Source organism: Dendrobium catenatum, unplaced genomic scaffold, assembly GCF_001605985.2.
Source record: "Dendrobium catenatum unplaced genomic scaffold, ASM160598v2 fragScaff_scaffold_1381, whole genome shotgun sequence".
Lineage (NCBI taxonomy): Eukaryota > Viridiplantae > Streptophyta > Magnoliopsida > Asparagales > Orchidaceae > Dendrobium > Dendrobium catenatum.
Window position 1 is genome coordinate 1,053,761 of NW_021319843.1, and position 27,522 is coordinate 1,081,282.

Consider the following 27,522-nt stretch of genomic DNA (forward strand, 5'->3'; position numbering starts at 1 on the left):
TTCTCAAGGGCTGGTACATACGTTTCCTGCATTTCCACCTACTGTCCAGCTGATTGGACAAATCCAGGTTGCTGTCCTCTGTCCAGGAGCGCTCAAATCAGCCATGAAGCAGTCCTGAGAGACCTCCTAACTGCTGACTTGTTGTGTGGAGAACCATTGGCTGCTGTCACCAGTCCAGGAAAGCCAAAACCAGCAAGGAAGGGGTCCAAGAAGGCCTCCCAACTGCTGTCCGGGACTTTCCCAAGTCCTCCAAGTGGTTGTCCCAAGTTTTCTACAAGACAAAATTGTTGTCCCTGCTGTCAAAACTGCAGTCCAGAGAGTTCGACATCACTTCCTATTGTCCTGGAAATTTCCTACAGCCACCAACTGCTGTCCACGCTTGTGGGGAAGGTTAATCTCGGCGAAGTGCCGGAGCACGTATCTCTCTTGTCTTTGGGTAAATTCGACACCCGACTCTTTATCTTCATAGTTGCATCCTTGAATGTGAATTTATTATCTTCATGAAGATCATATTAATGCTTCTCTGCTAAAACCTAATAATTGGATGAGTTGTGTGAGGGATCTTCTCATAGTAACTAATCTTATTGTTAGTATTGGAATCTATTGTTGGAACTATCCATATATGCAATGTTGGATTAAGCTGGCTATCTTTTGAACTTAACTTCTATGCATGTGAATTAACCTAAGCTAAGTACCACATAATATTTATCTTATCGTTCAATTCCGCATAAGATCTTACTTATTATTGCCTCTAAATCTAAGCGTGCAAACTTCTTTAAGCAAATCACTTTCGCATGAATATGTTTCACATCAATAATGTTTCACTCTACAACACTCCGCGAGATTACAAGATCACGGCCTGCAATCCTCTTCTTTATATCCTGTCACTTCACCTCACGGGTCAGTCCGGGTCAACTTTGGGTTAGCGAGTTGACCCAGACTCGGACTCAGACCGGAACCTGACCCATTTGTGAAACAGGTTGACCCTAACCGAGAATTTTTTGATTGGTTTCAAGTCGTATTTTTGGATCGTGTCACTACCCGGCCCTAAAACTCGAATTAAAGAGGCAAAAACAGACATTCAGACAGTAAATTAAATTTTCAATTACTAAATCTATCTCCAATACACTGAAAGAGCCACTAAACTTCAAAAACATAAACTTATATAAAATGAATTAAATAAATTTCTTCTGGTGTGCCACGTGTACGGTACACATTTTCATCTCTTCTATTCATTTTAATTATATTAAATTATACCTAAAAATGTTAGAACAATCAAGAGTAAGCTAAAACTTAATGAGCAAAACATACTTCTAAACTAAAGCAACTCAAGGCAATTTAACAATATCCATGATCCATTTTTCATTTCATATCATAAAATAATTATATTTAAACATATTATTTCATCAAGACTTTCAATATTATGCATAAATCATATATGTCATATATAACATATCTGTATTCATAACTTTCTCATTTTTCATTTCTCATAAATAATACAACCGTTACAAGAGTCACCGTCTAAATTAATATCAATAAAGGTACACTTTTTCATTTTCTTTTTCATAATTTTTTTTTCATTTTTCATAATTTTTTTCATTTACATGCACAAGTATATTGCATCCTCAACCAATATCATAAAGGGGTGTGCTTCATAAATCAACATGCACATGCAATCATATCTATCTATTCATTTCATTCTTATAACATTCATGAAATTTACATGATAATATGCAACATAACATATAAATTTTCTTTAATTTAACATGATCAATCATTATGTATGAGAAACATAAATCATGATCTAGTTAATAATAAAGATTTCATAAGCATGCATTATCTTTCAAAATATTTAATTGAAGGAAAAAAATTATCATTGTAAATAAAGAAATGTGAGTACTCACCTTGAACTTAAGAAATGTGCTACTTCACTTTTGCTCCTAATTATAATGACGGTAAATTATACCTTGGAAGACCTCGTCGTTACAATTTAACTGATAAATTTCTCTTAATTTCTCTAACTTGTTTAATTATAATTAATTTGTGCGATTAACAACTCAAATATTATTAATTAAAATTATTCTCATTCTCTAGAACTAGTTATTGAATGCACATAAATAGTCTTTATATTTACCTATATAAAAAATTGTCATATTAATAATTTTACAAACTACTACTGAATTCTCTAACTTAATATTTTAAAATTTATTCTCTCTTTAAGTAGATTATATGCCATAACTTCATTATGCTTCTAAATTCAATTGATTATTTGAAATATTCATGACTTAATTTAAAATCTCATGCACTTATAATTACCTTAATATGTATTCTTGTCTTTCGCTTTGAATCAAGACACTCCACACCATATTTTTCCTTCCTATTTGTTAATCACGTATTATGTTGTCATATAGAGAAAATAAAATATTTATAAGTGAATGTAAAAGAACAATTAAATTCAATTACCCCTTCTATCGATATAAATGAAAATTCACCGATTTGTTACCCAAAAAATTTTCTTCACTACCTTTTTCAATTTCTTCTTCTATCTCCCTTTAAAATAACTTATCTTTTCTTAGGATTAAATCACATAAGAAGAAAAATGTCAAAAGAAATGAAATTGGAAACTTACTTTCTTCCGTCTTCTTCCTCGTAGTTGTTTCTCTTGACTGACACTTCTCACGTGATTTGCTCCAAAAGGAATCAGCGAATATAAGTAATGACTCACGAGGAGTCACTATATATTCCTCCTGCATGCAATTAGTCACTTAGAATGACGAAAAGATCTGTCAAATAGATGCATGTACGCATGCGGCCCGCTCAGTTTCGCGTTTCTACACTCGGTTCTGCTCTGTGCAATAGTACAGAGTCGGTTCTGCTGAACCGGACCAATTCTGCTAAACCTGATAAGTCCGGTTCTCACAATCTCCCTAAGTTATAAAAATTTTATCCTTGAAATTCACTTATAACATCTAATTACATAAGCAAATAGCATCTTCAATTTTATTCAACATAAACTTCAACGTTGAATACATAACTAAATAAAACTAAACATTTGATATAACATAACAAAATATCCTGATAAAACCAAAATATTTAATATAGCATAACAATTTATTATATTAAGGACAGCTCATACATCTTTATTAACATCTATAAATTCATTGGGTTCCTGTTGAATTAAAGCATAAACTCGGGGTCGAACTTTCTGTCTTGATTGATTTTGTGTTGAAGCTGAAATTGATGGTTCTATCATTATTTGTTTGCCAAAACTCCTCTGCGAATGTGCTTCACTTTATCTCATTTTTCCTGAAGTCCTCAGAACCAATGTAGGACAATATTTTGCAATGTGTCTAGGCTGACGACAGCAATAATAAGTGTTGGAACCCATCAGACATTCACCCTTTTATAATATACCACACTTGCACAAAATTTCATGACTTTACTAATAGTTGCACTACTTACTACACTAAGACTAAGCTTGGTCTTCTTCCCATTTGAACCTTCAACCTGAGTGTTTTGGATATCTTCTTTAGTATCTTTATGTTGGTCCCTTCTCTTCTAAGTGATTTTGAAGTCAATCTCTACCCTCCTAGCTCTTTCCACCAACCCTGAATAATCCTTGATTCTTAAAGGTACTAAAGGTTTTCTAATTACATCTTTTAGACCAAATAGGAATCGATAATATTGTTTCTCTGTTGTTGCAATCAATTGCGATGCATATATGGATTGAGTTGTAAATTCTACTTCACATTGCATCACTGAATTCTCTCCTTGAATCAGTTTTATAAATTTATCCTGCATTTGCCACCTAAATGACATAGGTACAAACCATTCTATAAAAAGTTCCACAAAATCTTCCCAGTAACCAGTAAATTTGTAATATCTACAGAGGTTAGACTCTTTCGGCATCCGGATGAATCTCAATCCTATGGAAAGCTGACGTAGGATGATTGTTGGCCAAAGTAGCGTAGTGTCATATGAATATTTTGAGTTGGGTATTGGATTTCAAATAATATTACTTTTAAGAAACTAAGCTGCAAGAGAACAACAAAATACATGCACATACGAAAAAAAAAAAACATTTTTATGTTAGATAAATAAACATCATAAGAAGTGTACATGAAGCATAGACTAAGTTACAATACGTTTGAAAAAAAAAAAGTAGACAGAAAAAACACTTACTTGACAAAGTCAAGCATCTAAGGAAAAACTAAGGAGAAAAAAACAGAAAGAAACCATAAGGGAAAAAAATTATGTTACATTTGCACACATGAAACCTAGAATAAGAAATGATGTCATGATTAGAAGGCACACCTTAATTAGCATATCTGCATCTGCACGAGGAATAACAGGACAGCCAGTTGGTACCGCTGATCCAACATTGGCAATGAAATCTCCAACAGTATTTGGTTGGGACTCCCGACCAGGAATAATGTTCCTATTATTCAGAAGCATTCTTAGCTTCCTGGTATCAATGTCTACTGCAGAAGGAGAAGCAAGATTTGGTTGTGATTGTAGGATTAACTGTTGATGCTGTGTGCTCAAGAGCTGAAGCTGATTAAATGGTTGGGGTGACTGCATAAGTGATTTTTGTTGTTGCAATCTTAGTTGATCAAGGCCCTACAAAAAGGTGGTGAAGAAGTTAATAAGGCAGAACTTGAAGCTTCAACATAGTTCTGGCTAGATTTAAAAAAAAAACAACAACTAATTCAGGCCATATTAGAATAAAATCACACTGAATTAACCATGAAAAAAATTGTAGCATCAGTTGAAGAATAAAGGGTCTAAAGAAGTATTTTCATGGCCAAGGAAGCATTAAGCAAGTCTAAGACTGCCGCTGATTTCAGAAATTAATGACTTAAACGAAATTACAAAACAACAACTAAAATAAAACTAGGAAGCCAAAAGATACAGAACATGAATTATATAAGATATAATTTTTTAATTGCTTATAATTTTTAAACACTAAATTCAATAGCTTGTAATATGTGCATTAAAATAGTATTGAAAAGTACGTCTATTTCAGCAGTGAATTATCAGTAACACAATGCCAGCCATTCGAAATTATACCCATTAAACCAAGGTGACTATACAATCAAACTATTCTATTTGTTGGTTCATCACTCATGAAAAAGCACCAACCCTTTTTTTAAAATCAGGATTTTGAGTTCCATGAGTTAAATTAAGTTTAATTTAATAGATTTTCCCTGATGTTTACATCATGAGTTATTTAAATCTAGAACTGAAACCTCCTACAAACATACGCCTCCATTAATAATTATCCCTCCCACAAGCACTTATCATTAAGAATGATTGCTTGGGCTCATGTTTATTTATAAATTTAAATTGAGTTAATGGAAAATGGTGGGGGAATTGAGGTATAATCGATTAAGATCTCAAAGTTTCATCATCCTAAAAATATCAAAGGTTCCAATTTACAACAACAGAGAATCATTAGCCTTAATGTCTGTGAAAACTGATTATGAAAAACAAGGTTTAAAATTGCGTAAATAAGCCTCGAGGCGTTTTTCGTCCGTGAGGCGAGGCGTAAGCCTCGAAACGGTGTGAGGCGTAAGCCTCACGGACGCAGAATTGCGTAAATAAGAATTTAAGGGTTTTAGCAGATAAATAATAGCAAGATTCTATCATACAATAAAAACATCTAAATGAAAAGTGGAATTAGTGGAAATTAAGAAAAGAGATGCAATAAAATCATATTCCAAAGTACAAAATCACAAAATTATAGTCTATCAAAACTCCCAAAGTACAAATAAGAAGAAACATATATAATCCAATCATGTCCCATCACTAAATGGTTCTTCCAGAGACGCTACCGACATGTTTATCGACGACAGAATCGCAGATCGACAGCCACGATTCAGCGCCTCTACTTTTGACTCAGATGTCATGATGTATTATTTAGTTATTTACTGTTTTCCGTTTTTACCCCTGTGGGGAGTTGTCTTGTTATTGTAGCCCAGTGGGCAATTTTGTACTTTTCCTTTTTAATGAGTGGAGACCTATATACAGTGGTCTCAAATGATGTATTGGGTTAATGAATATTTTGAATGAAAATTGTGTTTTCTTTCTTCTTCTTCTTGCATGAGAGCTAGAGAAGGGAGGGAGCTCAGAGGGAGCATTTGCAAGACCCACCAGTCGTTGGAAGAGTCCGCGGCTCGTGGTTAAGTTCGTTCTATCTTATCTGTGTTTTCCCCTCATCCTCACTTAACCCAAATCCCCATCCTGTTATCCTCAATCCAAACCCCAACCTCACTCTGTATAACACCTAAGGGAGCCAACACGCCGGCCTTCCCCTTGGCCGTTGACCACCCCTCCTCCACCACCTCACCTCCCCTTTGACCCCACACCAACCCGCCAGCCAACCTACTCCAATAATTTGAAATTCATTTTCAATTGAATTAAGTTTCTTTCCTAATTCACATCCTAAGCAATTAGGAAAGTTTCTTTTTTTTTTAAATCCATTAACTGATTGGATTCCAACGTTTCTCAAGGCTTTACCATTTAGGGAACTTTCTAAATAGAGCAAAACTGAAATCAAATTTCAGATTCAGCATTGGTTTATTCACGTGAGGGGCCATCTAATTAATTTCCAACGTTTCTCAAGGCTTCGCCATTTAGGAAACTTTCTAAGTAGGAGCAAATCTGAAATCAAATTTCAGATTTGATTCAGTTGTGATTTATTCACGTGAGGGACCACCTAATTAGCATTAATCACTCCCTCTCAGCTCTCCCTATGGCCGGCCCACCTCTCCATGAAATTTCTCTCTCAAATTTCATTAATTGCTTCTCCAATTAGTTCCCCCATTCAAGGCCTTAATTCCCTTGATTTGAAATTTAAAATTTCAAATCAAATTTCCCTCCTAACTTAATCAAATTTGAAATTAAATCCAGATTTTGATTAAATCCCTAACACACTACTTCCAACCTAATTTCTCTAAACCCTAGCCCATCCCCCTTGCACCCGCCGGCTTCTCCCTCTCTCCTTGGAAATCCCGCCGCCCCCTCCTCTCCCTCTTCCTTCCCCGCGAACCACAAGTGCTCTCCCTCACCACGTCATATTTCCCCTCTTCTCGTTGGTGTTCTCCCAACAACGACAAGAATGCATGGCGGATCCCGAACTTGAATGTGGACTTGTGTTCGACGTCTACGGGAACATCCATGTCCTACGATCTCCGTTCTTCAACGTGTGATTTGACCACGACGACACTGTTGGAGAATACTTGGATTGAACTCTCCCCACCCTTGCACACATCATCGACGATCAGTTTTCATACTACGATTGGATCATCGTCGGCCACCCACTACCCTCATCTCCACCGGCTACCTCTCCACCAACGAAGGTCTTCGGCGCCGTCTTCCTACCGGTAATATCTTTCTTCGTATGGTTCATCTTCTTCAGCTAAAAGCCTACAAGTAGTTGAGTGAGAAGGCCCTTGAGGTGAACCTCTCATTGTTAAACGTTGGATTATGTTATGTGTACTTTGCATTTAATATTGCCGTGAACTTTGAAATAATTGTTTTGGTTATTCTCTCTTGCACGACTTTGGCCTAAGCAAGTTGAATCTTTCAAACTCTTAATTCTCTTTTACGTGCTAGAAATAAATTTATATGAGCAAAGCTTTAATCAACTATCTTTCTAATTTCTAAACGTAACTCCTAGTAGTTTCACATCATTCTTGGTATCAAAGCATGGCAGGCATGCATGACATGTTAGAAAAACATCCTAGGGTCTAACCTTGAGTTATATTTTAAATTTTGCATGCATATCATCGCATATTTAAGCTTATTCACTGTTTTCACTGCTGTTTTCAACAATTCCTGCACGCATCTAGTTGAATTATGTCATCCTAGCTAGTGTCTTAGTGCTGCCTTTGAATCCGTAGCGTTCCTAAGTATGTAGGACAACTACACCTTGAAGTTAAACTGCTGTCCTCACTGTTCCAGCAACTTTTAGACACCCCGTAGTGAACTTTAAGTCGGTATTTAGGTGCTGCCTACACCCTAAGGCCTTCCCAAAACACCTAAGCGACTTAACCTTTAACTGAACCCTGCTGTCCCAGTTTTTTCCTGCACTGTTTGGAACTGTTATGAAGCAATTTTAGAGCGTCTAGGTGCTGCCCTCTTGTCCTTAACCTTCCCTAGTGTCCCCTAACACTCCACCATGGATCCGGAACACATTTAAGCAACCTTAGACCTGATTGTGGGCCAATTGGAAACAGTTACACAACAAATTAGGGATACCCAAACGAATTTAGCGAAGTTTAGACGTCAAACGAGCGATAGGCTAGACAACATTGAAAGGATAGGAAACCCGGCCATCTACACCCCCTCTAGACCCCACTCTCCTTATGGTGAGGATAACCGAACTGATTACGGACCTCCTAGAGACCACTACCGACCCAATCCCCGACCCAATCACGAACCAGGAGGACGTGACGCACCTTGGAGAGACAACGATACCCAACTTCTAAAGAGTATTAAGATAGATGCCCCGACATTCGATGGTACGTTAGATCCCCAAGTTTTTCTTGATTGGCTCAAAGAAATGGATAGCTATTTCAAGTGGTACAATATTTCGGAAGAGAAAAAGGTTCTATTTGCTGAGATGAAATTGATTGGTAGAGCCAACCAATACTGGACCAACATAGAACACATGCGAGAAACGCGAGGAGAATAACCCGTAGCTGACTGGAGAACAATGAAACAAGAATTGAAGCGGAAGTATCTCCCCCCCTCTTACTATCCTAGACTTTTGGATCGCTAGAATAGGTTAACCCAGGGTAGTAAGCCCGTTAAGGAATATATCTCAACCTTTGATGATTTCATGATTCGTTAGAATAGGTTAACCCGATTTTAGAGAAACCTATTCTGTGTTAGCAACTGGAGATGAACAGATCATAGGAGATTTTATGTTGGAAGATGAATATTTATTCAAATCCCAAAAACTCTGTATTCCTATTCTGATAATTTCTTATTTGGGAATTGCATGCTAGAGGTTTAGCGGGTCACTTCGGACAAGCCAAGACAATAGTCGCTGTTGAAAATCGATTTTATTGGCCGAGTCTTAAGAGGGACGTTAGCAGATTAGTAAAGTGACATCACACCTGTCAATTGGCCAAACAACGGAAACAAAACACCGGCCTTTACACACCTCTCCCCGTGCCTAACCAACCTTGGCAGGATGTTAGCATGGACTTTGTCCTAGGGTTACCCAAGACCATTAGGAAGCATGACTCAGTCTGTGTAGTTGTTGATAGGTTTTCTAAGATGACCCATTTTCTCTCGTGCTCCAAAACTTTTGATGCTTCTAGAGTAGCCAAACTGTATTTTGATGAAATTGTGAGACTTCATGGGCTGCCTAACACCATTGTGTTGGACCGAGATGTAAAATTTACAAGTTATTTTTGGAAGACGTTGTGGTACAAAATGGGGACCAAACTTCAATTCTCTATCACCTTTCACCCCCAAACAGACGGTCAAACTGAAGTGGTGAATAGGAGTTTAGGAAATCTTTTAAGCACCTTGGTAGGAGAAAACATCCGGGACTGGGACTCTAAGCTGCCGATAGCTGAATTTGCCTATAACAACTCTGTGAACCGAACTACGGGTCTAAGCCCTGCTGAAATAGTGTACGGATACCTACCCAAACAACCCATTGATTTGATTCTCATGAACACTAGAGTTAGAACATCCGAGTCAGCATCGTCATTTGCATCGCATCTACAGGAGTTACACAAAGAAATTAAAAAGAAAATTGAACAAAGTAATTAATATTATAAATTTATTGATGATCATAAAAGAAGAGCTAAAGAATTTGAAGTTGGAGACTTTGTGATGGTGTGAATCCGTCCAGAGCGTTTTTCTCCAGGATCCGCAAAGAAGTTGCATGCGAGAAGCGCCAGACCATTCAAGATAATTTCAAAGGTAAATAACAATGCTTACGTACTAGACCTTCCCCAAGGTTTTAACATTAATCCCACATTTAACATAGAAGACCTAATAACCTTCGAGGGACCAGAATTTAACCCAAACAATCCACCTACAAATGAGCCTTGTGAGACCCCACCTGGTGAGATCCCAAGCCTACCCCCACTCCCAAATTTACCTCCATTGCCCAATGCGGAGAAAGTTGAAGCCATATTAGATGATGAGAAAATTACCACGAAAGGAGGTGGATGTCGAAGATACCTAGTTCACTGGAAAGGGACCCGACGACATAGGATACGTGGGTTGACCAAGAGGAGCTGCAGAGTCTAGAACTGGACCTTCTAGAGTGGTACGAGAGCTCTAGGGACACTCACTCGACAGGGTCGAGTTTTCTCCCACCTTGGGAGAATGATGACGACATCGACAGACGCTACCAACAAGTTTATCGACGATGGAATCGCAGATCGACGGCCACGATTCAGCGCCTCTACTTTTGACTCAGATGTCATGATGTATTATTTAGTTATTTACTGTTTTTCGTTTTTACCCCTGTGGGGAGTTGTCTTGTTATTGTAGCCCAGAGGGCAATTTCGTACTTTTTCTTTTTCATGAGTGGAGACATATATATAGTGGTCTCATATGATGTATTGGGTTAATGAATATTTTGAATGAAAATTGTATTTTGTTTCTTCTTTTTCTTGCATGAGAGCTCAGAGGGAGCATTTGCAAGGCCCACCAGTCGTTGGAAGAGTCCGCGGCTCGTGGTTAAGTTCGTTCTATCTTATTTGTGTTTTCCCCTCATCCTCACTTAACCCAAATCCCCATCCCGTTATCCTCAATCCGAACCCCAACCTCACTCCGTATAACACCTAAGGGAGCCAACCCGCCGGCCTTCCCCTTTGTCGTCGACCGCCCCTCCTTCACCACCTCACCTCCCCTTCGGCCCCACACCAACCCGCCAGCCAACCTGCTCCAATAATTTGAAATTCATTTTCAATTGAATTAAGTTTCTTTCCTAATTCACATCCTAAGCAATTAGGAAAGTTTCTTCTTTTTTTTAAATCCATTAACTGGTTGGATTCCAACGTTTCCCAAGGCTTCACCATTTAGGGAACTTTCTAAATGGAGCAAAACTGAAATCAAATTTCAGATTCAGCATTGGTTTATTCACGTGAGGGGCCATCTAATTAATTTCCAACGTTTCTCAAGGCTTCACCATTTAGGAAACTTTCTAAGTAGGAGCAAATCTGAAATCAAATTTCAGATTTGATTCAGTTGTGATTTATTCACGTGAGGGACCACCTAATTAGCATTAATCACTCCCTCTAAGCTAGGGGTGTCAATTCGGGTCAGTGGGTCGGGTTCGGGTCGAACCCGAAACTGACCCGGCACTGTTCGGGTCAACCCAAACCCGACCCGTTTTTAAAAACGGGTCAGGTTTCCGGACCCGAACCCGACCCGATTCGGGTCCGGGCAACCCGACCCGACCCGAATGACCCGAAGTTGACCTAAAATTGCTAATTTTCAGGTCAAATCGGGTCAATATTCGATTTTCGGGTCAAAATCGGGTCAAATGGGTTAATCTTAGGTTTTTGGGTCAAATATGAGTTTTCGTGTCACTTTCGGGTCAATTTAGGGTTGCTGGGTCAACCCGAACCCGACCTGATTTTTAAAACGGGTTGATTTGTTCAACCCGAACCCGACCCGTTTCGGGTTTTGGTTGACCTGAACCCGGATTTTTCCGGGTTGGGTTCGGGTCGTGTTTCGTGTAGTGTCAAAAATTGACACCCCTACTCTCAGCTCTCCCTATGGCCGGCCCACCTCTCCATGAAATTTCTCTCTCAAATTTCATTAATTGCTTCTCCAATTAATTCCCCCATTCAAGGCCTTAATTCCCTTGATTTGAAATTTAAAATTTCAAATCAAATTTCCCTCCTAACTTAATCACATCTGAAATTAAATCCAGATTTTGATTAAATCCCTAACAACTCCTTCCAACCTAATTTCTCCAAACCCTAACCCATCCCCCTTGCACCCGCCAGCTTCTCCCTCTCTCCTATGAAATCCCGCCGCCCCCTCCTCTCCCTCTTCCTTCCCCGCGAACCACAAGTGCTCTCCCTCACCACGTCATATTTTCCCTCTTCTCATTGGTGTTCTCCCAACAATGACAAGAATGCATGGCGGATCCCGAACTTGAAGGCGGACTTGTGTTCGACGTCTACGAGAACATCCACGTCCTATGATCTCCATTCTTCGACGTGGGATTTGACCACGACGAAACCATTGGAGAATACTTGGATCGAATTCTCCCCACCCTTGCACACGTCATCGACGGTCAGTTTTCAGACTACGATTGGATCATCGTCGGCCACCCACCACCCTAATCTCCACCGGCTACCTCTCCACCAATGAAGGTCTTCGGCGCCGTCTTCCTAGCGGTAATACTTTTCTTCGTATGGTTCATCTACTTCCGCTAAAAGCCTACAAGTAGTTGAGTGAGAAGGCCCTTGAGGTGAACCTCTCATTGTTAAACGTTGGATTAAGTTATGTGTATTTTGCATTTAATATTGCCGTGAACTTTGAAAGAATTAATTTGGTTATTCTCTATTGCACGTCTTTGGCCTAAGCAAGTTGAATCTTTCAAACTCTTAAATCTCTTTTACGTGCTAGAAATAAATTTATATGAGCAAAGCTTTAATCAACTATCTTCCTAATTTCTAAATGTAATTCCTATTAGTTTGACATCACCTCATCATCCTTCAACCCCTTGTTTCTCAACCTCCTTTCATCAAATTGCTCATGTTGTCAATGTTTAGCCATTGCACTCTTTTTCATATAAGCTCTAATTTCTTCCTTCACGTTATCCGAAACATTTGCACAAGGTTCTTATATGAGTCAGATAAGTGTTCCTTCATGCGAGTTACTCCTCTCTTCACCACTTTATCACAAAAATTGCATTTCAAATAAACATGTCTTCTCGCCGCCTCATACATCAACTTGTACACTGTACTTCCAAGAAGGATCACGCGTCAATGATGTATTAGACTTCTCCTTGCCCCTTACCATATTTCCTAAAGCACAAATGCAAAATAAAACAAAAAACCTCAAAAAAAATTAAAACCCTAGATTTTCTTTCATTTGAAAAATTTTTTGTTGAAAAAAAAATACCTAAAATCGTTTGTGAACTTCTCCTAGAGGACGGCTGGACACTTCAAGCTCGTTGGAGTGAGGCGGCGCCAGCGGCAGAGGCGGCGGGGAGGCCGAGCGGACGTGCGGGAAGGGAGGCCGAGCGGACGTGTGGGTTTTTTTGCTTGCTTGGTTTCGGGTAGGCTGTATTAAAGGGGAGGAAGAAGCTTATTTCACCTAAGTGTGTGGGTCCCAATTTTTAGAAGCGTGCGCCTCACACAGAATTGTGCAATTCCGCCTTGAGGCACACCTCACAGTGGAAGAGGCGTATGCCTCATGAGGAACCAGAATTGCTTAGGCAATGAGGCGATTTTGCCCAGAATTGCACAGAGTTGAGGCGCGCCTCTGATTGCGCAATTTTAAACCATGATGAAAAATAGGTTGCTCGACTTAGGTATCCTAAAAAGCTTGGGGGTAAATGCATGAGTTTTGTATTTACTTGATAAGTGGGCTCACTAGTACAGGAGCTAGCTTGAGTATAGGTTGGATTTGCAGCCTGAGTGTTAATTAAATGGTAATTCGTTTTATTTTGATGCAAACTAGTTCAGTTAGAGCAGACATACATCGGTGGGCCTAAATTTAATGGGTTGGAGCTTACTGCTCTATTCGCGAGTTTCCCAAAAGGCTAAGGATTACAACCTTAGTTTTCAGCATGCCCGAATACAGGACTTACATCTCAGATAATAGTCTACTTGTGGGTTTTTTGAAATGCCCTATAAGCAAAGGCACAAGGCGGCTAGCATTTTTTTTTTTATTTGATGGACTTAATGGCTTTGTGCTAGCCTAAAGGATTGGGGCAAAATAAGGCTTACATCCATTGGACATATTTTTCAATTGCTTAAACAGCAATTCTTAACTTTAATAGGAATATTTTAACTAAAAATTCTAATTTTTAAGAGATCTAATGGATCAAGGACATTGCCCTAAATTTAAGAGCAAGATAATATGGGAGTTACTCTAAATTTGGGATAAATTATGAATGAGATACTTATGAGATTGTATTATGGAAAAGATAGTCTGAGTGGCAGTTTATAGTAGGGGTGTCAATTCGGGTCAACGGGTCAGGTTCGGGTCCAACCCGAGTTGACTCGGGCATAAATGGGTTGACCCGAACCCGACCCGCTTAGGTAAACGGGTCAGGATATACAACCCGGACCTGACCCGCGCGGGTTACCGGGTTGACCCAACCTGACCCGCAAACCCGAACCAGACTTAATGGGATTTCAAAAAATTTAGTTACATGGCACCGAATGGATGTATTTTTTTTTTGTCTTGTAGTATGCGTATTATAATCCCATTGATTGGATTTATTTTTTGGTTAGTTTAATGGTAAATATATACGCATATCTTGATATGTATTATTTTTTTTTAAAGAAGTTTTATAATAAAAAAAAATTATTAAAATTTAAACTATTTAGTTATACTGCCTCAATTATTTGTATGTTTAAAAAACTCAACGGAGTTCAAATAATTTCTTAGCCATCATTTAGAACAATTTTGAATCATTATTTTTTCTTTGATTTTAAAAATTTTTTTACTAACGGGTTACCCGAGTTGACCCACAGGTTTTCGGGTTAACCCGAACCCGACTCGTTTTAGAAACTGGTCAAAAATTTGAACCCAGACCCAACCCATTTAACAAACGGGTTGACCCGAACCCGGATTTTTCCTAGTCGGATCCGGGTCGGATTTCGGGTCGTGTCAATTTTTGACACCCCTAGTTTATAGGGACCCTTGGATCAATTGGGCGGTGGCAAGATAAAACTCAAGTCCTCAACCAATAAGTCTAATCAACTAAGTCAACATTACATATATTTAGATTAAGTCACTTATTTTATATAAATTCACAATGTTCTTAATCTATAAGGTCAAAATCAAACTTATTAGCTCATTCATAATTACAAGTTCTCGAAAAAATTGGAGTGGCTTGGAAATTTTATTTTACTTATTCATCAATGGATATTATACACAATGATGACAAGAAAATGATTGAAAATTAGACAATTTCAAAGCAGCAATAACAATAATTTGAATTGTAAAACTACTATTTTGGACATGCAATCAATCTGCACCTTACCACATTCCAAATTTTTATCTAGCTATCAATCCATACTCTTTCCTTGGTCTAACGTAGTTTAATTGACGTCTCACAATGTTTGCAATCAATCATTTTTTCTTTCTCAAAAAGATTCAAAACATTTTTTAATAAGAGACTAAAAATTGATCCTTCTGACTGTGTCAATTTTATGCCCAAGAAGTACTTGATGTTGTGGAGTCCTTTGATTTCAAATTCTACAGTTTTTTTCCAAGTAATTCATTTCCATCATTAACATCACCTATAACAATTATATCATCAATATATATGATAAGAATTTACACTTTTCCTTCAGTAAAATGCTTGATAAATAGTATATGATCTCATTGGCTTTTGTCTATATCCCATTTCATCTATGACTTTTGTAAATCTGTCAAATCATACCCATGAATGTAATGTATAGTGCATTTTTTAATCCACAGATGATTTTCTGTGAAATAACTGTTGAATCTTAGTGGAGAATCAATATAGACTTCTTCAATATTCATTGTAATAGCATTTTTCACATCATATTATTACATGGATCATCCAAACTTAGGAATTAGAGAGATTAGGATGCAAATAATATATATTTTGGCAACAGGAGCAAAAAGTTTTTTTGTAGTCTACGCCATAAAATTGAGCATATACTTTTGCTACTAGCTTTACTTTATACCTTTCCAAGCTTCCATCAGCTTCAATTTTAATGAGAAACTCTCTTTCATCCTAAGATTGTTTTACTATTTGGTAGCTCAATTATCTCCCATATATGATGTTTTTTTTCAAAAAAAAATTATCTCATCTCTCATAACATCCTTCTAATTCTTGTTTTTTTAATGCTTCAAATAAGATTTATGAAAATTTAATGATGCAAGAGCTGATATTTATAAAGAATGCTTAATGTATAAGAGAAAACTTTTAAAATAATGTGTAACGGGTTATAGGGTATAGAAAACGATGTGTGGTACTAGGTTGATTATGGTTACAGGAGTTACCTAATGAATGTTCCAAGACCCTAGAAAATAAGTTTAATCACAGAAACTTTATTTTCATTAAATGACACTTCTTTTTTAAGTGAAGAATTTTATTGTGGTGCGGTACACCCTTTTTGAGTAGGTGAATACCCTATAAAATACACTTAAGCTCTTAAGATTAAGCTTGCCCTTGCTTATGAATGCGCATATAAAATAAACAATTTTTTTCAATTTACAACCTCATTTTGTTGCTAAGAGTTGGAGCAGGAGGATTGATAGAAAATAGCTTTTGTTATCTATCTAAATTTTTTAAATATTAGCACTATCATAAAGATAAATTTCAAAGATATGACTTAGATTTTTTTACATTTAATAAAATGAACAAATATCATTTGAGTGACTTAGATTTTTTTACATTTAATAAAATGAACAAATATCATTTAAGTGCAATCATTGATAAAGTTATAAATCCTACTGCTCCAAAAATATTAAGAACTTTTTTACCAAATATCAGAGTTAATTAAAATAAAAAGGTTCGATGATCATGATACGCTTTCCAAAAAGAGAACTCTATGATTTTTAACAATCTCACTAATCTCATAATAAAAATTTTCCATGTTAACATTTAAAAATAGAGAAGGAAACATACATTTTACTATTTTAAAAAATGGATGCCCTAATCTATCATGATAAACCCAAATGGCGTATTCATTTAAAATATACGTAAAGGAGTAGGATAAGTGATTATTATCTTCAAGCAGGTATAACGCATTCTTTTCTCTCATGTCCAATCACCTTTCCCGTAGTTAAGTCATGAAATACACAATGATTAGTACAAACATGCCACCTTGTAGTTGTGATCTTTGGCAAATTTATGAATGGACAAAACGTTTACAATATGATTGGAAACATGTGGCACATTATTGAAAGTAAATGCATGGAAAATAATGATATTTTCTTGACCTACAAAAGGTGGTTAGGGACCCATCGGTTGCTTCTATTTTTCTATTATTGAGAAAGGATTTGTACGTTTGGAAGGTTTTGGTATGTTTCATGTTATCGGTGGATCTTGAATCTATCAAGATTTTTTTGGGATCCATTCAATGCACTAAAAATACAAGTATTAAAAATTCATTTTGAGTTAAAGGGTATGACCTGAATAGTTTTTCTAGCGAGTTTAAAATATTCCTTAGCTTGTCAATTTATTTTGAGCTGAGCCCTTTTGGTTCAATAAAACAAGATTTCCCTTTTCATTGGCTTTCTTCGTATCCACCAGTCTTGGGTCTTTCTGTGGAGTTTCCAACATTTTTTTTTAGATATACCCATTTTATTGCAGTAATTACACTATAAGTTGCTCTTACGATAATACTTTTGTCCTCCATTTTCAGAAGATTTAGTTGCAATAAATTTTCTAACTTTAAGTTTTTGTTGTTTCCATGGCCAATACTTCAGAGATAGGTGTGTCAAGCATTATTAACTTTCTCCTTCTTCAGCTCATACATGAGAAAAAAAAACCTCATTTAGGGACGATACGTTCCCATTGCCCAAGATTTGAAAATGAACTTGGTCAAATTCAATAGAGTCCTATGATTGTCATGGCTAACAACACTTCAGAGTTTGCTAGATCAAGCATTATCATTTTCTTTCATTTTCAACTCATACAAAAGAAAAAACCTCATTAGAGATGGTATGTTCCTTTGCCAAAGATTTGAAAATGAACTTAGTCAAATTCAATAGTGAGACCTACAAGGAACTCAAACTCAAAGACCATTTCTCTAGCACTACAGTATCATCATTGCAGTTCATTTTGAGATATTGGTACTAATCTAATTCTAATTATATAACCTCCATTTCTGTGAAATCTTCAAGGACATAAAGTTTGCTTTGTTAGGTTGTTGAGAGTTTCATCTTAATCTCAAAGATGAGAGTGGCATCTTTGGCCTTCATGTATATTTAACATCTTCTCAGACTTCTTTTGTGGTTATAAGGAACATTTAGGGTCCTCTAATTTTTGGCATCATGATATTCCAACAAGATAACATGATTGTGAAATCTACTTCATCCCAAAGTATGAACTTTGGGCCTTTTGGTTTTGGATTAGGATCTACAATTTGGAGTTTTTTCTTTTTTCTTTTAGAAAGATCTTAACAATTTGGAACCATTTTACATAATTTATTCCATTCAAATGATTTGGAATTTTGAATGCACAATCAGGAACCACCTTAGATAATTTCTTCCACATTCGATCATTTCTTTCGTGCAGCCATTGGATTCCGCCAACTAGGGAGCAACCTATAACCTTCTTCCATCATAGTATAAGAAATGAATTCATGGCTCATTAGTTTCCTAGTTTGCATATGAATTCATAGCACATAGCCACCGATTCTAAGTAATTTCAACACCAATATAAATCAAACCTTTTTATTACAAGTGCTACAAAAAAGTAGGTCTATGTTTGACATTCAGGCTTATATTCAACTCATTAATGAGACAAAAGTCATAGAACACTTAGATCATATTTTTATTTATTTATTTTTTTAAATCATGTGCATCTAAGATTTTTTTTTTTTTTCATTTAATGCTCATTCAATGAGGATGCACATTAATCTAGAATGCACAATCCTTCATATGTCACAATTGATCATAATGCTCAATTGGAATATTAAACGTTAATGATTTTGAATCTAAATAAACATCTTTTCCATAATATTTTACTTTCCTCTAAGTCTATTCTATGTTGAGATTAATACTTACATCCTTGGTTTGATATCAAGTACTCGAGTAATTCCACGTAACTAGTTGGAATGGTTTTATCTACAAGAATAATGTATTAGATCCATCTGAAAAATTCATATGTTTCAAGGGATAATGCAATCGTATCCATGGTTTTACTCATAACAAAAACAATACACTTGCTTATGTATAGCATTTTATCCACGAGAATAATTACAGAAGGAGAAAAGTTATCCCCTAATTAGTTCACAGCAAACTTATAACATTCTACAATATATTTAGGATAGTGTGTTTTAAGGTGTAAATTGATATCTTCGTTTTAAGAAAATATTTAAAATCCCTTCATGTGAATGATTTCCACAAGAATTTTGAGAAGTTTATAAGCATACAAGCTTCAGCCTCGACACTCTTGTGCAACAACCACCACACCTAGGATTTCTTTTTTAACTGGCGCAGGTCTTGAATGTTTCAATAATGTCAAGCTAACGAGATCATTATGATTGTTGTTCGATAGAAGCCTCCTGAATCAAACATCTTCCATGGGCAGTCCTCGGCCATCTGACATTCTACTCCCTAGATCCAAATAAAAAACAAATGAACAGAGGTGTACCTCTAGCCAAATCAAAGATCGCAAAACCCACAAGGCCTTTTACCAATCGAATCAAAGATCGACGAAATGAGGATTTCTTCTCATTAGGAGGAGAAGCAAGGTATACTTATTGTGGTCTTCCTCTTGCCAATTTGTGCAGTTAGTGTCTCTCTCTGTGGCAATCATTTGCAAGATTTAAAGAAGAGGTGAGGGATGACGTTCAATTAAGAGCGGGTAAAATCAGGCTGTGAACATTGGCGAATCAAGGCTTACAAACATGGGATCATGTTGTAGGTGGAGCAAAGAAAGAAAGTAAGATGGCTAATGAGTAGAAGCACATAAAGAATAGATGTAGGACTTCATGCAAGAAAGTAAGGATGGCACACAGGAATCACGTACATAGGCCATGCTTGCAGGTGTTGACCCCAATACTAGTGTCGGGATCGAGTCGACCGTGCAAGGTGAATGTCGAAAGCAAAAGAGCACGAAATCGCACATAATTCACCTGACGTGTCGACCCAAAACCCAAAATCGTCGAGATGACCTCCGTTCGCGAAACGGACAGCGCCGATACATCCAGAGCAACGGAAACAGCTAAGATCAACACCCATATTGATGGGAGTCAACGATCGATGAAAATTTAAAATTTTGGGCGCGCGAATTGAGACGACGACGTGTGCGAACGGCGATGTAGCGAAAAACTCGGTGCAAGATTTAAAAAAAATTATGCAATATAATTAAAATATTTTTAGAAAAGAGGGAGAGAAAGAGTTTTTCTTTTTAAGTTTTTTTTTCTTAAATAAAAAAAATCCCAAAAATACCCTCAGAGCAACACTATGAGCTGGGCTCAAACACACACTCAAAGGTGTACTACATGAGCTAGCTAACAACTAAAGGATCAAATTCCATGCATTGGTCGTGCAGCAGAGCAAGGTAGTTATTCCTTGAGTAGGTGATGTGGAGTCGTAAGCGGGTGGAACAACAAGGGAAAGCCAACGTGGAGGCATGGCAAGTGGGACAATCTCACATCATGGCATAGTTTCCGACTTTCCGTGAGGTAAAGATTCGTGAATGCAAGTTTAGAGTAATTAGTGTGTTGTGAGAGAGGCAAGAGGTGTGTAAGCACATGTCTGTTCTTGTGTGTGTCTATATATATATAAATATATATATATATATATTTATTTATTTATTTATTTATTTCTATTTTATCTTTTTTTTTCTTTATTTTATGATAAATATTAGTAAAACTGGGAAACAGTCTGGTAAACCAAGCATTCTATTTTAGCTAAATGAGTTCTACCAAAAATTTAATATACTACTTTAAAGTTTCCAATTTCTTACTACTTTGTTTTGTTAGAGCTGAAATCAAACATCCAGTTCAACTCTGAGAAGCATATACAAGCTCAAAAGGTAGGTTTTCTAAGATTACCATGCATTGAACTTAAACATGCCTTAATGCCTACTTACACAAAAAAAAAGGTTCCTATGAGACAAGAACATGTATGGAACAAGCTGATCAGGGCAGTAAATAGTAGGACTTGAATAAAACGGGGACGGAAAAAAGTAAAAGATGATTAAATAAGTTTTCAAGCAGCATTCATATGCTTGATTTATACAAAGCCATTTAAATAACTGATGTAAGTTCGTTTCTCTATTTTTTTTGTTTGATGCAGTCATGCAGAAGTTAAATTTTGCTAATGATGTATGTTCTATCTGGAAAATATGAAAGCAGGTCTCAAATAGAATTCTCAAGCAGAACTAAGGGATTCACTTAGTTTCTGTCTTCTGGCCTAAAAGGTAAAACAATGAGCTACTACATCGCAAGCAGCAGAGTATTTCACTCAGGTAAGAGTCATCTTAAACGGATGAAAGAAGAATAATCTAGGGGAATCACAACTCATTGGTCAAAATTTTGAGGTTCCCCTCAAGTCTTCCGTCGTGTAGCCATATTTCAAATAGCTTTCAGAAGTAAATATCTACAGATGGCCCTTAGTGGGGCTAAGCTGTATGAAAAGCAGAGCACCGCAAAAATGCTCAATTGATGTGAAATAGATGTATGGAAAAAGTAGAAATAATAACTTGCACAATGATTAGAAGAGGTATTCAACAGCTACAAAGGACAAGCTGAAGTAAATAGCCTGAGATTATAATGCATGGGATTGCAAACGAGGATTCAATTGGAGCAGTCAATAACAGCTGCTTATGGTTTAAGCAAAACGGCGTTGCATTTTAAGAAAATAAAACAAGAAATATTTAATTATGAAAAAGATATTACGAAGTTTATTCACAGAATTTTGTAAGAAAAATAACAAAGTAATATAGGCAGTTCGACTAAGGAAAATAAAAATTGCATGGCAACTATTTCAAAGGTGCAAAAGAACAGTCTTACTGTGAGAGGCCAGCCCTTCAAAGTTAAATTGCTCCCAGCTGGATTTGAGCCTGATACAGGGGAAATTATTTGAAAAAAAAAGTGCATTATATTCTGATTTGTATAGCTAAAACAAATTATATAACAAAATAAAGTTTAATATATAAAGTGAAACATTTAGCCATACTCTGAACTATGAAAGATTAATTCTAATTACATTTGATGGGTAACTTTTCTAATAATAAGAACATTGAAGGTTAGATACAAGGAAGCACTGATGCTCTACAAGTCATCTTGTGCCCTATCCAACACAGTTGCACATGAACACACCTAAAAATTTCTCAGCGATTTCATCTTAGCCGTCCATTTGCCGTGAGAATTTAGTATTCCAGCAAAATATTATTTAAATCCCAGTGAAGACAATTGTAATATCCTGTAGTTTCAGTGCAAGTTTGAATCCAACTTTTCTAAACCTGGTATATTGTAAAAATCCCAACCATCCCTTGGCCCTCAATCCCACGAACAACATGGGGATCCATGGGAGGCTCACCTGGATCACGCTATGAAATCTCAACCATACATTGGCCCTTGATCCCACGGCCAACATGGGGATCCACGGGAGGCTCATCAAGATCACGCCTATCTCCTTCTATATTTGGGTGGCTGATTTAGAAAGGATTATACAAGGCAATTATGCATGATTATCTAGTTATTTGTTTCTTTCTTAAAACATCTTGTATAGATCTATAAATAGGGATAGATTTGTGTAATAAAATTAATTCTTGTCCCTCTAAAATTCTCTTAATTTAACATGGTATCACATCCTACATTGCCTTGGCCAGAATTTTGAGTTTTTTTTATGCCAAACTTTCTGAAGGGTCCCTTCAAAAATGAAAGGGAGCGTATTTTGGCTTGTACGTTCCTGTGTACGTCCAACCGAGAGGGGGAAAGTGCCTCATCCCGCGGTCTCTTCGTTTGATCAAGAGAGACAAACGTCTAGTGTGTCTCGCCTGGAGGAGTCGAGCAAGAACCCCAAGGTCTTTGTGTTCAATCAAGAGATGAGCATCTCACAAACCCCTCTCACATGCGTGCAAACGAACTGAAAGAGAGAGGCATGCAATCATAAGAATTTGTGTGTGTCTGGGAGTTGATTGAGCGGGATTGTGCTCAATGTTGTGTGTGATTAAGGGTGATCCGGTTCTTGCATTCTGATTCCTGCTCGCATAAGTCTTGAGAAGTCGAGCAAGTGAGAGGGCTTCCACTTTCGGTCTTCTGCATACGGCTAGAGAAGGAACATGATACCCCTCTCATGCGTGCCTACCCAGGCGCCAAATTGAGTGAAGAAGAGGATCAAGAGAGGGAGCGTGCCTGAGCATGAACAATTGGCCCTCGTGCGTGTGTTGGAGCCGAACCAAGTAAGGAACGAGCGGTTGAAGAGCTGTTGTACATACCATCAAATCCTCCACTTGAAGAGCCCCTCCTTGCTCTAAATCTTTCTAGATAGCAAAAAAAGTCGACCTCTCCCAAGATCTCCACCATTGGGATCAATCCCTCAAATCAGACGAAGGCCACTTCGTAGCCCACATTCTAGCCTTCTTCACTGTCGCTGACGGAATCGTCATTGAGAACCTTGCTGGTTAGATTTGGACTGAAGTCAGTTTGTTGGATTCAAAGCTCGTCGATGGAATGATCTTGATATATGGAGTTGCCAAGATGATGTGCGCAGTGGGGAAGAATATGGCTTTCTTGGTGGTAAGGCAGTTCACTGCTAAGATCCAATGTGTGCTTGTGGCGACCGAAGAGTTGGTGAGCATGCAGATGAAGTACGCTACTTTCCTAAGTAGGGAGTCAATTGTGGATATCGAGGGTGAGGCTATAGAGAGATTAGAAGCACTTTATCCTACTTGAAGATATTGGCGCTTGCTAATTCTCCAAGTTCCCACCACCGTCCTTCATTGTCGGAATTCTGAGGAATATACGTTCCCACTAGCAATCTTCATTGCTGGAATTTTGAGGAATATAGGTTCCACCATTGGCCTATATTGCTAAAATTCTGAGGAATACAGGCTCCCACCACCAACCTTCATTACAAGAATTTTGAGGAATACAGATTCCCACCACCTGCCGTCATTGCCGAAATCCTAAGGAATATTAATCATTCTACCTTCCTTCGTGCACCCAAAGGCCAAGGAGAGACCGAGCAGGAGGCCTCTCACGTGCAACGCCCAGAGTTGACCGAGCAGAAGCGAGAGAAGTCTAGCACATAATCAATGCTTGTGTGCGTATGGAAAGAGTTGAGAGTTCCCTCTCGTGAGGGTCTAGGGTCGAGAAAAGAAAGAGTGCAAGATCTGCACTCTTTCCTGCAATTAGACCAGATGGATCAGAGACCCTGCGTGCGCTTATACGGGGTCAATCAAACAGGAGTATTCGGTTGGAGTCGGACGACTAATTTGCATTGGGCTAAAGGCTGGCTCAATCAAACGGGATGAGATTTCCTTGCCAACTGCTGAGCCGCTTGTGACATGTTTTTATGCTGATGTCCTTGAAGCTTGCTGCAACCTTAAAAAAAGAATTTGTTTCTACTTCCGTGCCTCCATTGTCGGCCTTCCAATATGGTTGTAATCATATCTATAACCAAAACAGCCATCATTATTTCCCTACTTAATATAATCTTCATTGCTACCCTTTGTCACAGTAATGTTTGATGCTAATTTCTCTCAAAGTTTTGACTAAATGGAGGACTCTATGGTGCTCCAAGGGACTTGATAATTTTAGTTTTCTGAGACTAATTGCCAAGTCAGGAATGACAGATCTGTATTCCCCAGCTTGAAAATTCTACTTTATTGAGTCACAGATCACCTAACACAGGAGTCTCTTTACTAGTCTTCCTCTTCTCTTCCAATTTCTCAACGATTTTATCTCTCTCCCCCAATTGCAGTGAGAAGTTCCAGCAATATTATTTAAATCTCACTGAAAATAATGGTAATATCTTGTAGTTTAAGTGCAAATTTGAATCCAACTTTTCTCGACTTGGTATATTTCTCTTGGCAGAGCGCAAGTCTTCTCAGATTCCTCTTTGCAACATTATATATCTCTCGGGAATCCCTTTCTAATCTTTCAGGTCATCTTTAGTTATCTTCCAAATGCTTTCCCAAATCACAGATCACCTAACTTAGGAGTCTCACTTTTATAATACCCAAAAATCTGAAAAGATGAGATCAAAATTTACTTGAACTTTTACCCCCAATTTCGCATAACATGAAATGAAAAAAAAAATACAATTTTACATTTCAATATATATATACATAATTTTGTAATAACTTAACCTAAAGTTCACTTAATATTATTGCTCATAGAATTATATCACCACGCATTTGTTTATTGTACTGTAGCATTTAAAACCCTTTCCAGTTTGTCAGACATACATTGGTTAATGTGCTTTTGAAAGGTTAAGATGGTCTAACAGATGAATGTTATAATTGTATAAATACTAATATTAAGCGCTAAGCACATTCCTTATTTCTCATACCCTAATCCCAATCAGTTTAGATATAGAGAACCAGTTGTATCTTGAGGTCAAAGGGGATGAAGAAGGGAAAAAGAGAAATGGAGGCCTTGATTTTCCAGTAGAAGTTCTAAGCTTCCGAGAATCTAGTTTGGTTTAAGATTGGTAGCTTTAAAGCATGAATGAGCATTCTTTTTGAGGTAAAATGTAAATTGACATTAGTTTGAATTAGGTTTGAGTTGACAAATTACGAATCAGTATAACATGAGAAAATGAATGCTTGAGGTTGTGTGTGAACAAAACATGATTTCGAAGCAAAAAAGCAAGAAAATATATTCAGAGGTGGATCGATTATTGACAGCGAGACCCTAAATCTCTAGCATATGGAGCATAATCGTCTTAGATTTTTTTTTTAGTAGTCTTAGATTTGATGCTTATTCATTCCTACAATTATAATGAACTCTTATGTGTATTCTAGTAAACATTTTGCCATACTAAGCATATTAATAATATCTAATTTTATCAATAAGTCTACTATATTGCATATGATCATTCTTCAAGATAATGTCATGTGGGATTACATTTTCACATAATTCAAGTCTCATGATTGTCTAATGACCTATTATGCACATTTAAATACCCAAATATTAATTTCATATCATGCTTATGTCATAAATATGGGTCAATATAATTTGATGTTAGCATTAAATACTTATGATTTAGGGATTCATGTAGGACACAATGGAGAACAAGGATTCATGTAGCCGCCCCACGTAGTGGGATAAAGGCTTGATGTTGTTGTTGTTGTTATTGTTGTATTAAATACTTATGATATTGAAGTTAAAAAAGTCAATGAAATCTTACGTCATGTGACATAGGTTAGCAAATTATGATAACATGCACACTAAGCTACAAAAGAGTTTAAGAGTATTAGGAGCCCAAAATAGCATTTTGAACTCTCAAAAAATGTACGTTGAGAGTAGTGCAAAAGTTATAGAGGGGTCATCTGATAACTGGCATGTTGGAGCATGTTCAACCAATATCGACGATCATTATATGCCGACAAGCTTGGTGATGGTCAAATAATTTTTAAATGTTTCAAGAACTATACAGACTTTATATGACAATTCTAAGACTATGAAAAGTAAGAAAGAGAATTTAAATATAAGTGAAACTAATATTTCGATACTAGCATTTGACTAGCAAAATAAATTGAATGATTGGAAATCAAACAATTATTTTTCATGTCTAGCAGTCTTTCATACTTATTGCTCATATTGTCCTTTACATGTTCAGCTATTAGATCATGTCTTACCTAGATGTTTATTGCACATATCTAGTTATATCTATATGATTATTCATATCCATGTTAATTCAAACAATCATCATAGCATATTATTTTCTTTCCCTTGTATTTTGAACACTTTATTAGACTTGTTTATCCCAATGAATTTTATAATTAGCTGGATATTACTTAGGTTGTTGTTTCTAGTAAGGGAAAAGAGCAAATTGGGATGTATTAAGGTGATCAGGTTTATCCACCATCTTAATATTTTGGATGTATCTAGAAGAAAAACTATGATGATTTATATTAAAGACTTTTGGTATGTGTTAATTATCTATGAAGTTGATCAGAAGATATGTGGTTTATTTTGATTAATTTAATCGTGTACACTTATAAGTTGTTGTGTTTGATCTATAGGATGATCATGAAAAGAATTTTATATTTTGTGACAATCTAAGCAAAAAAAAAGTCTACTCACACAATCCTAATTTATAAAATACAGGATTGGTGTTAGTAGGACATGCATATGACTGGGTTACCCACCTTTGCCACATCTCATGATGATGCGAGCAAAAAATACAGGGGACCCTATATCTCTTGATCACAAAAGACATACAGACTTCTACCGACGAAAATGACTAAAGATGAGGAAGAGGGACGAACAAACTCTTACATTTCAAATAAAATAAAAAGACTAGAAATTAAAAGACTACAAACGACGATCTAACAAACTTGAATCGAAAATCAAAGACACCCTAAAGTTGCTTCACTTAGAGAAGAGGGATACAGGTGGAGTGGCACTTGCGGAGAGACGAAAGAGGTTAGAAGCCCGAAAAGAAAGGTTGGAAAGAGCCCACAGG

At 36.9% G+C, this 27,522-nt stretch overlaps 1 protein-coding gene across 2 annotated transcripts in view; it reads right to left on the bottom strand.

Annotated features, from left to right (window-relative positions):
* The window catches only part of LOC110092274 (transcriptional corepressor LEUNIG), a 91,579-nt gene that overhangs the window by 36,570 nt on the left and 27,487 nt on the right, over positions 1-27,522 (bottom strand). The window contains exons 8-10 of one of the 2 annotated variants that reach the window (XM_020816760.2): positions 21,894-21,943; positions 4,526-4,620; positions 4,315-4,438 (exon numbers count right to left, since the gene is read on the bottom strand). In XM_020816760.2, coding sequence (XP_020672419.1) covers positions 4,315-4,438; positions 4,526-4,620; positions 21,894-21,943 — 269 coding nt within the window. Of the gene's footprint in view, positions 1-4,314; positions 4,621-21,893; positions 21,944-27,522 lie in introns of both variants that reach the window. The other variant, XM_020816759.2, reaches the window with a different exon arrangement.